The 12,047-nt window shown below is 36.1% G+C and overlaps 1 protein-coding gene across 6 annotated transcripts in view; it reads left to right on the plus strand.

The window, feature by feature from the left end:
* The window catches only part of PDE10A (phosphodiesterase 10A), a 685,830-nt gene that overhangs the window by 595,167 nt on the left and 78,616 nt on the right, over window positions 1–12,047 (plus strand). For all 6 annotated transcript variants that reach the window (XM_032253236.1, XM_032253234.1, XM_032253239.1 and 3 more), the window contains 2 exons: window positions 9,084–9,226; window positions 11,573–11,665. In XM_032253236.1, coding sequence (XP_032109127.1) covers window positions 9,084–9,226; window positions 11,573–11,665 — 236 coding nt within the window. The remainder of the gene's footprint in view (window positions 1–9,083; window positions 9,227–11,572; window positions 11,666–12,047) is intronic.

Here is a 12,047-nt window from a genome sequence, read left to right on the forward strand (position 1 = left end):
TCACCTCCTTAGCTTATCACTTCCTTATTCCTCTATTTCCCCTTGCCTCATCAGCCTTAAGCAACCATTGTCTGCTTTCTTTCTCCATGGGTTTGCCAATTCTGGGCATTTTATACAAAAAGAATCACAAAATATGTGGCCTTTTGTGCCTTGCTTCTTTCACCTAGCATAATATTTTCAAAGTTCATACATATTGTACATATGTCAGTTCCTCATTTCTTTTTATGACCAAATAATATTCCATTTTATGGATATATATACCACATTAAAAAAATCAGTTTATCAGTTGATAGACATTTGGGTTGTTTCCACATTTTAGCTCTTGTAAATAGTGCTGCTGTGAATGTTCCTCTACAAGTTTTTGTTTAATGCCTGTTTTCCATTGTTCAGGGTATGTTCATAGGAGTGGAATTGCTGGGTAATGTAGTAGTTCTATGTTTAACTTTTTGAGGAACTCCCAAACTTTCCATGGCAGTTGCACTACTTTTCATTCCCAACAGTTGTGCACAAGAGTTCTGATTTCTCCACATCTTCACCAATACTTGTTATTATCTGACTTTTTCATTATAGTGGGTATAAACTGCTAGCTTAGTGTGGTTTTGATTAGTATTTCTCTAGTGACTAATGATGCTGAGCATCTTTTCATGTGCTTATTGGCCATGTGTATATTGCCTTAGGAGAGATATCTATTCAGAGCCATTGGCCATGTTTTAATGGAATTCTTTGTATTTTTGTTATTGACTTGTTAAGAGTTCTTCATATAGTCTAGATATAACTTTGTCTCATAATTGCTTTGCTAATATTTTCTCCCATTTTGATAGGTTGTCTTTTCACTTTCTTGATAGTATTTTTTGAGGCACAAAAGATTTTAATTTTGATGAAATCCAATTTAGCTATTTTTTTTCTTTTGTTCTTTATGCTTTTGTTTTATATCTGAGCCAAATCAGAGATCATAAGAATTTACTTAGATACTTTTGTCTAAGAGTTTTATGGTTTTTAACTCTTACATTTAGGTTTTTTATCTGTTTTGAGTTAGTTTTTGTATATGCTGTTTGGCAAAGGTCTAGTTTCATTCCTTTTCAGGTAGCTATCAAGTTTTTTCCCAGCACATCAGTTGAATATAAAATATGGTTCTATATCTGAATTCTCAGTGCTATTCTGTTGCTCTGTATGTCTTTGGTAATGCCAGCACACTTTCTTGATTACTGTGGTTTTATAGTAAGTTCTGAAATTAGGAAGTGTGAGTTCCTTAACTTTTCAAGATTCTTTTAGCTCTTCTGGGTACCTAACAAATACATTTAAATTTTATAAGTAGCAGGTCAATTTCTACAAAGAAATCAGGTGGGATGCTTATAGGAATTATGTTGAATCTGTAGAGCAATTTGAAATTATTGCCATCTTAACAACTGGAAGAAAATTAAGTCTTCTAATACATGAACATTTTTCCATTATCTAGATCTTAATTTTTTTCAACAATGTTTTATGATTTTTGAGAATAAGTATTGCTTTCATTTTGGCCAATTTATTACTAAGTATTTTTTTAATGCTATTATAAATGGAATTTGTTTTCTTAATTTTAATTTTTGATTTTATACTGCAAATATGTAGAAACAATATTGGTTTTTTTATACATTGATTATGTATCCTGCAAACTTGATGAACTCATATGTTAGTTCCAATAGTTTCTTAGTGGATTACACATATACATATATATATAGATATATTTACACACATGCAAATACACACACACACATATATACACACACAGATACACACACACACATATACATATATGATCATGTCTTCTATAATTAGAGATAGTTTTACTCCCTACTTTCCAATCCAGATGTGTTTTATTTCTTTTTCCGGCTTGATTGTCCTGGCTAGAACCTACAGCACAGTACTGAAAAGAAGTCTAAGTGTGGACATTCTTATCTTGTTCCTGATATCAAGGGAGAAACATTTAGCCTTTTGCCATTAAGTATAATGTTATTTGTGGGTTTTTCATAGATGGCCTTTATCATGTTGAGGAAATTCCCTTTTGTTCCTACTTTTTAAAGTGTTTTTATCATGCAAATGTGTTACATTTTGTCAAACAATTTTTGTGCATCAGTGTAGATGATCATATGGTTTTTATTTTTAATTCTATTGATAGTGTCTATTACATCAATTGAATGTCGGATGTTAAACTAACCTTGCATTCCTGTGATGAATTTCCGTTCATTATGGTGCATAATTTATATTGGAATTGCATTAAATTTATAGAAAACTTGAATTGATACCTTCAGCATATGGCATCTTCCTATCCAAAGACAGTTTCTTATTTCCAGTTTTTTAAAAATTACTCTCCATTCAAAAGTGGGCAAAAGATGTGAATAGACACTTTTCAAACGAAGACGTTTATGAGGCCAACAAACATATGAAAAAATGCTCATCATCACTGGTCATTAGAGAAATGTAAATCAAAACCACATCGAGATACCATCTCATGCCAGTTAGAATGGTGATCATTAAAAAATCTGGAGACAACAGATGCTGAAAAGGATGTGGAGAAATAGGAACACTTTTACATTGTTGGTGGGAGTGTAAATTAGTTCAACCATTGTGGAAGGCAGTGTGGTGATTCCTTAAGGATCTAGAAATAGAAATTCCATTTGACCCAGCAATTCCATTACTGGGCATATACCCAAAGGATTATAAACCATTCTATTATAAAGACACATGCACACATGTATTCGTTGCAGCACAGTTTACAATAGCAGAGACCTGGAACCAACCCAAATGCCCATTAATGATAGACTAGACAAAGAAAATGTGGCACATATACACCGTGGAATACTATGCAGACATAAAAAAGGATGAGTTCATATCCTTTGTAGGGATATGGATGAATCTGGAAACCATTCTTAGCAAACTGACACAAGAGCAGAAAACCAAACAGCGTATTCTCACTCATAAGTGGGTGTTGGACAATGAGAACACATGGGCACAGGGAGAGGAACATCACACACAGGAGTGTGTTGAGGGCTGGGGAACTAGGGGGAGGACAGTGGGGGGTGGGGAGATTGGAGAGGGATGATGTTGTGAGAATTGCCTGGTGTAGGTGATGGGGGGATGGAGACAGCAAACCACCATGGCACGTATGTACCTATGCAATAATCCTGCAAGATCTGCACATGTACCCCAGAACTTAAAGTATAATTTTAAAAAAAATCTCTCTTGACTGAATGTATTGAGCATGGGTCCCCCATAGTTAACTTATTGTTCCAGTTTTCAAGACAGTGTTTAGTTTTCAAGATAGATAAACAGTGATTTATAATTCACAATAGTAATGGTTCTATTGGTTCTTTTTTTCCAGTTTTTATAATACTTATTTCTTTGTTTGTTAATGTATTAGCTAGAGCCTAATGAACACTGTTGAATGGAAGCAACAGATATCAAAAAGAGGATATATTTATTTTTCTTGATGTATGTACTTCTCACATTTCATTGTTAAATATATTTGTTGTGAGTCCACAGCAGATATAATTTATCAATTTTAAAACACTTCCTTCTATTCCTAATTTTCTGTGAGTTTGCATCTGATTTGGTGTTGGTTATTATCACATTTTTGTAAGCTATTTAAAAATGATCAGAGTAGACAATTATATTGTTACTCAATGTTGAATGACTCTTACATTTTTGGTATAAAGGCTATTTAATAGTAATGTTTTCTTTTTTCCTGGATTGGTCATTAATATTTATTTCCAAGTTTTGCATCTATTTTCATATATCAAATTGCTCAGTGGTTCTTTTTGTCTGTCCTTGGGTGGTATTGGTATTGGGTTATGCTACACTTAGAAAATTAGCTAAGAAATGTTCCATGCTTTTCTATGCACTGAAGTGGTTTAAATAATATATGTATTATTTGTTCCCTTAATGTTTGATATAAATAAGACACATTAGGGTCTTACTAGGAGTAGAACTGTGATTCTTTTTTTAGTTTCTTCCATGATATTGGATCCTTCAAGTTTTCATTCACCCTTTTCTGCTATAATGTTTCTTGGGAATCTGTTATATTCCTGTAATATGTAGTAGCTGGAGTTATCAAATGATGAGCAAAGCCCTTAGCAGTCTCTGTCCTCGTTGAGCTTGTAGTCTGTTGGGAGACAGACATGAGCCAAGTGTCAACATAAATGTGAAACTGCAGTCAGAGTCAGGCCTATGAAGGAGCAGAACAGTGCTCTGAAAGCTCATGATGGGATCTAATGTAGCTGGGGAGGCCCAGTTCCGATACTGTGACCTTGGTCTGGTGGATGTGTGGAAGTTACACAGGCAAAGAGGGAAGAGGGTGTACTTTAGGGGATGGGGGGACAGTGTGTTCCTGTGTAGAAAGGCCCTAGAAGGGCTAAGTCACTCAGAGTTGGGGGGAGTTTTGAATTAAGGCTTGTAAACTAGAGGTGCAACATCAAATTTGTGTTTTGCAAAGATAACCCTAGATGAGGAAACAAGTGAGGAACAAGGCTAGACTTTTTTGAGGAACTTTTTCATAATACAGAAGATTATTATTTCCAGACGAGCAAATCTGGGTAATTCTTAAATTCCTAGGTGATCAGTTCATCAAGGTCACTGCTTCTCAGCGGGGCAGTGCTGACATTTAGGCAGAGCAGTCTCCCCTGGCACAGTGCTGTCCTGAGCACTGCAGATACTCAGCATCTGTAGCTTATGAGAACTCAACCAACAAACATACCTGCACTTGCTTCCAGATGCCCCGGGGCCAGGTGGCTCAGCTGCTGGTTGGGAATCAATGAGTTAGACTTTCAAATCAATTTTTATAAATTTGTAGGTACTTTACATTTCCTTTCATATCTGAAAACATCAACTACTTAACTCGAATTAGTTTGATAATAAAAGGGAGGATTTACTGACTCAGACCTTTGAAAAGCCTATGAATGTTCAGGCTTATATAATTAGTGGCCATGGGGGCTCAAATCATCTTTTCAGGAATGTATCTTTCTCTGTTTCTCAGTTCAGCTTACTTTGCAAAGTCCTTATTCTCAGGCAGTTTCCCTTTACATGATGATAGCAATAGCCCTGACAGCTGTCATCTTGTGTTTAGAATGAAGTTTGATATCAATCAATAATCAGTGTTTATATCATATCACACACTTAACCAACAAGATAATAAATGAAGCACAGTTGTTTCCTTATTTTTTTTACTTTTCTTACCTGCTACCCTTACATAGTTTTAGATATATAAATATTTTTATATATTACGTGTTTTTTAAATTAATTTTCATGGCCTATAATCTCTTAGATTTCATTTACTAACAAGTGTTACAGTTTCAGTATAGTTTTAATGATTTCTTTACTCCTCAGTTTTTCTTGGACCCCGTGTCTTCTCACGTGCTCTTGAATTTATTTATCTATTTGTTTATTTTTGCTTGAGCCCATTTCCCTTTCTGAAATAATTCAAAGATAGTACATTTCTAAGTACTTTACACTTCTGAAATAATTTTATTTCGCCTTTCTGCTAGTTTGACTTGGTAAAGAAATTTAGGCTTAAAATAAGTTTCCCTTACAAATTTGAAGACATATTTTAACTGAATTTTAAATCTATTGTTGCTATAAGGAATACTGATTATAAATTGTTCTTAAGACATGTGCACATGTATGTTCATTGTGGCACTGTTTGCAGTAGCAAAGACTTGGAACCAACCCAAATGCCCATCAGTGATAGATTGGATAAAGAAAATGTGGCACCTATACACCAGGAAATACTTTGCAGCCATAAAAATGTGTGAGTTCATGTCCTTTGAAGGGACATGGATGAAGCTGGAAACCATCATTCTCAGCAAATGGACACAAGAACAGAAAACCAAACACCGCATGTTCTCACTCATAGGCGGGAGTTGAACAATGAGAACCCATGGACACAGGGAGCGGAACATCACACACTGGGGCCTGTTGGGGGGTTGGGAAGCTTGCGAAGGGATAGCAGGGGGTAGGCGGATTTGGGAGGGATAGCATTAGGAGAAATACCTAATGTAGATGACGGGGGGATGCAGCAAACCACCATGGCATGTGTGTAACTGTGTAATAATCCTGCATGATCTGCACATGTACGCCAGAACTTAAAGTATAAAAATATATATATATATATTGTTCCACTTGTAGGTAAACCTATGTGTATGCCTGTGTATGTGCGTGTGTAGGGGAGTTGGGATGGCTTTTAGATTGACTTTCTGATGCTTGGAGTTTATAAATAATTCTAAAATATATCTAGATATTTTTAACTCCTTTTCAGCATCTGAGTGTCATTTCAAAGTTAAAGCTTAATATATAGGGAGAGTGAAAAGGTAAACATATGTTTGGAAATGCTCATCCTAAAACAGAAGCCTATTTTTCTTCTTTTTAGACAGGGTCTGGCTCTGTCATCCTAGCTGGAGTGCAGTGGCACAATCTCCACTCATTGCCAACTCTGCCTCCCTAGCTCAAGCCATCCTCCCACCTCAGCGTTCCAAAAAGTAGCTGGGAGTAGAGGTGCATGCCACCATGCACAGCTAATTTTCATGTTTTTAGTAGAGAAGGGATTTCGCCATGTTGCCCAGGCTGATCTCACATTCCTGAGCTCAAGCAATCCAAGGGCCTTGGCCTCCCAAAGCGCTGGGATTACAGTGTGAACCCCTGCGCCCGGCCACAGAAACCTTCTTACTGTCCATAATTGTTTCCCAGTTGATTTTCTTGTTTTTTTGACATATGAAATAACATCATCCTCAAACAAACTTTGATGTCTTCAAATATGTACACTTCACATATCTTTTTCTTGCCTATTGGCATGCTAATGATGCTGATAAAATACCTTTGTCTTGTTCTTAACTTTAATATCTTAATGCAGTGATTCTGCTGTTTTACTATTTGGTATAATATGGACCGTTATTTTTAGGAAAACATTATTAGGTTTTCTTTATATTCTTTTATCCCATTTTATTAAACTTTTTATCGTGAATAATTGCTGAGTGACATCACATGCTTTTTGTTTTGTTTGTTTTGTTTTTGAGATGGGCTCTTGCTCTGTCATCCATACTGAAGTACAGTGGCATAGTTATGGCTCACTGCAGCCTCTGCCTTGTGGGCTCAAGAAATCATCCCACCTCAACCTTCTGAGTAGCTGCAACTTAGATGCATGCCACTAGGCCCAAATAATTTTTGTATTTTTTTGTAGAGACGGGGTCTCACCATGTTGCCCAGGCTGGTCTCAAACTCCTGGGCTCAAGAGATCTGCCAACTTCAGTCTCTCAAAGTTCTGGGATTACAGGCATGAGCCACCACACACAGGCTCATCACATGCTTTTATTGACAGCCGTGAAGATAATCTTGCAGACTTTTCTCCATCTTATTGCTCTTATAAATTATGATAATAGACTTTATACAACTGGATGGTTCAGAATAAAGTCTGTTTTTCATATTGTCATATTTGTTTGCTTATTGCTAAATTTGATTTGGTCAGATTTTTATTTATAACTTCTGTTTCTAAAGTAAATCTGTGATTTTCTTTTTTATAGTTTCTTTGTTAGTGTTCAGTGTCAGTGACACAGCATACATTGTAAAAACAACTGGAAAAAATTGTTCTTTTCTGATTTAGGCCGGTACAAATGGTATGGGAATTTGTTGTGCTTCGTGGGCTATACGCTCTTGCAGCTACTCGGCTTTGCTGTGTAGCAGCCATAAAAAGTACAGAAATCAATGAACACGGCTGTTTCCCAATAAAAATGTCATTTACATTAACAAGCAGGGGACTGGGTGTGGACCACAAAATTTAGCTGGCCCTAACTCAGCCTTGTTCTGGGCGTTTGGAATACTGCAGGAAAAGAGAAGCAGTTTCTGCTGTTGATACAGCTTACAGGCTAAGGGAGGTGGGAAGTAACCTAGAAGTCCTGATGCTCATACTAGGCAGTATACTCAGTCCCTGCGGAGTGGGCACAGCCAATATTTGTTGGGTGTACGAATACAGTTCTGTAGTAGCAGTGAGCACAGCATGTTATAGTGGGATGAAGACAGGTGCCTTTGTGATGGCTGTTTTACTCTAAGGACGAATTTTTTTTCTCCAAGGAATAACTTCATGGCTATGACCTGGATAGTTGAAGTTACCAGAATTCTCAATATAGGTAAATACTGTATTCATGACATAGCTGTAGCCCCAACCCACTCAGGACAGTAGGATATGTTAGGCATTGAAGAAATATTTGTTGAAGGAAATGGAAGAACAAATGAGTGATGAAATGAATACATGGTTTTCCATTTAGAAATGGAAAAGATATTTGTTGTAAAAGCATAGGACATGGGAACAGCTAGTATTAGGTCAAATACAAAATCTACAGTTTACTATTCATGTAATAATAGGGCAAGTTAAGTTACTTCTCGGTGCCTCAATTTTCCTAATATGTAAAATGGGGATAAAAATTTTCCTGAGTTAATATTGTTATTGTGAGGAACAGGCAAATCAATTCATATAAATTGTACAAATGTGTCTGACACATAGTAAACAATAATCAGTACAGATTTTTATTACACAGTACATCAAATAAAATTCAGCTAATGCAAATGTGAAAACCATGTATCTCCTTAGAGGTTACATTCCATAGTTTTTACAACTGATAGAGACACCAACTAATCAGAATGAATGATGATCATAGTTTATGACAGAGGCTCAGATCCAGGTACCAGGGGAGGCCTGAAAGGCTCTGGAAGAGGAGTTAGGATGGCAGAAGAGCACTTGGGAAGTTTGGCCAGCAGCTGCTTAACAACTGAAATGGAAGTGTCAGTTGGTAACAGAATACACAGCTGACATGCATCCCTCCAGCACAGCAGTATGGATGCATATCAGCTGTGTATTCTCTTGGTATCTGCTAGTATGAACACGTAACAGTGACTTTTATATATATGTTGTATTCATATACTTGTATGTTTATTTACATATAATGCTAATACCATCCAGTGGGACTATAGGACAGCTGAAATTAATATTTATTTTATGATGAAGTTTACCTGTGAGTTCTTTGAATTTCTCATTGGCTTACTCTTGTTTTGTCATTTGTCTTTAGATATATGCAAAAAACCTGGTGAATGCCGATCGTTGTGCACTTTTCCAGGTAGACCATAAGAACAAGGAGTTATATTCAGACCTTTTTGATATTGGAGAGGAAAAGGAAGGAAAACCTGTCTTCAAGAAGACCAAAGAGATAAGGTACAGCCAGAAGTAGAATGTCCTATCCTCTTATGATAGATGTGCAGGTGTTCTGTTACCCATTTTTCTGTGCCTATTCACAGGTATGCTGACAATACTTGTCATACTGTGATATCATTCCCACCAGGACCCGCCTCCTGAAGGTAGTACTTCTGGGAATGACATTGCAGTCAGTGCCAGCGAAACAGCGCCTAGGAAGCTTTAGCGTCACTCCTGGAAATGCCGTCTTCCGGAGGCGGTCCTTTTGGAAATCATGTTGGAAAAACTTTCTAGTGCTCCCAGGTAGGTAAAGGTACACTCCACCTGGAATCTGCAGGTTTTCCCATGTCCAAGAGAAAAGGTGTGCTTATCCAATTTGGCCCCTACCTCTTCCCAGCCTATGGCCTGACAGTCCAATCAGTAGTAGAAATTGATCTGGTATAGTTGATGACTTAAATACACTCTGTAACTGACCAGTTGTTTTAATCAATCACATAGCACACTTGTGTTGCATCTTGAAACTAAAGTCTTTGTTTTTTTAAGTGGCAGCGATTGTCACTTAAATGAACAGAATGGAGTTTATTTTGCTGATGGAGGCATGGGGGCTCGCTCATATCACACCTGGAAACCTACAAAAGGAGCACTCTGACAAAACGTTTAAGAATCAAGCTTAACATTCAAAAGTTGAGAAAATCATTTTAGATGTTTTCATTTCTTTTGCTTTATGTGTCTTGTTTAACTGCTTTTCTGTATAACACCATAAAGTTCTCTGGTAATGACAACATTTTAGTAAACACTGTGTCTTCTTAATTAAGGATTGTTATATATTTGGGCAGTCTATCATAAAAGGAAACTAATGTCAAGGAAACTCAGCGTGTGCCCCACCATGGGGTCCCACCACTCTCTGCCTCTCAGAACTTCCTCTATATTCTATACTCATGTAACTCTGGTTTATGGGCACTGTATTGCTACTTGGGCTTTAAACATTTTTGTCTGTTTGTTGTTGGGTTTTCTGTTGTTGTTGCTAGATCTCAGTATAGCAGTCTGGATATAGTCATTTAGATAAGCCATTTCTCTTGCTGAAGATTTGAATGTTCCCTAACACTGCTGGTGTTGATTTAATTTTCAAAATAATGACTTAAAGCCTGTATTTATAAGCATAAGAAAAACACAAGAGAGTGCGATATACTGTAACTCTCAGATGACTGGTTAATAGCAGCCTTTTCCGTAAGAATTGCTTCTTAATTATGGTATTTCACTGACCATAGTTAGCAAACGACAGAGAGCATGAACATAAGTTATAGTTCAGACTTCTCTCAGACCCGCACAAACGAGCATAAATCATGAAATGGATTCTGCTATTCTTTGCTCCTGGCAATCTGATTCTTTATGTTTATGTTGTTCAAAGCACAAGAAAACCAGGAAAAAAGGCAACCATGAGTTTTATGCAGTGTTTGGTTCACTCTTTGTGTTTTAAGTAGATTCTCTTTTGTATTAATTATATTTTGAGTTTTTCTGATAGTCCTCAGAGGTGAAGCTTTATTTCATTAATGATTATTTCCTATAATGTTGATAATGTAATATGGAAATTACTTTTGAACTATAGAAAATGTAGATATTGTGACATAGACATCTTAAGGAAATTTTGAAATGAGTGCATGTGTAATGATAGTATAGTAATGAGAAAAATATAAGTATGCAATTATTTTTACAAAGGAAAATTACTGATATTAGATATAAAATATAGATAATGCTTGTATTTTGATTGTTTTAAATTTTAACAAATTAGGTAAAAATGCTAGAAGTTGTACATTGTGTTATTTCTGTATAGTACTTGCATTGCAAACACCATTAAATTCAGTTCTGTGTAATATCTCAAGCTCAGGCATAACCCGTGAGTTTCGTTATATATGTGAAAGAAAGCACAGTGGTAGAGACTGGCATTCTAGTTTTCATTGTGCCACTGGTATCTGATGAATGTTGGCAAATTACTGAAGCCATGTAGGCCTTTGTTCATACTTCATTGAGAATCCACTAAAAAAAATTATATTTAAGTATCTTGTAAATTATAAGGTACTTTGCAAGCAGAAAGGATTATTATTGGTCAGAGCAGGAGGACACTAGTTGATTGTTTGATCTCGATTTGCGAATTAATATTTTAAGGCTGTTGGGCGATTACTGTGTAATACTTTTCTGCGTTATTTTTACATATTTTATAAGGTGATTTGGAACATGTAAATGTAGAATTAATACATGCATTTAAGTAAAGCAATGCTTTTAATTAAATATAGATAACAATGGAATATTTTAAATTGTTCTACAGCATCCATATTTTAATTAGCATGTCCTTCTGTTTTACATATGCAGGTTTTCAATAGAGAAAGGAATTGCTGGCCAAGTAGCAAGAACAGGGGAAGTCCTGAACATTCCAGATGCCTATGCAGACCCACGCTTTAACAGGTAAGGAATAGCTGATGCCCCCATTGGTTTCTTCTGTAATGTCCCACTCAGCTGCATCCTCTTCCCTGGAGCCTGAGTTCTCCATGTCCCAATTCAGTTCTTTCCTCCTAAGTTTTCTTCTTTGAACCAACTCAGCTATCACTAGTCAGTATATTCAGATATTTATAAAATGATGGATTCGAATCCACTGATATATAATGATATCTAGATACAGGAGTTTAGAATTTTATAAAAATAACTGATAGGCAGAAGTTTTCATTTATAGAGCTATGTGGGATTTTTGTATTATAGTGTCATGATTTTGTGATGAACATATTCTCCATCAAATCACATGCTCAAAGGCTACAACACATAGTAAGAAATCTGCAGACTTTTGAGATGA

The sequence above is a fragment of the Sapajus apella genome, unplaced genomic scaffold (assembly GCF_009761245.1).
Source record: "Sapajus apella isolate SASKATOON/1434 unplaced genomic scaffold, GSC_monkey_1.0 scaffold82, whole genome shotgun sequence".
NCBI classification, from domain to species: Eukaryota; Metazoa; Chordata; class Mammalia; order Primates; family Cebidae; genus Sapajus; species Sapajus apella.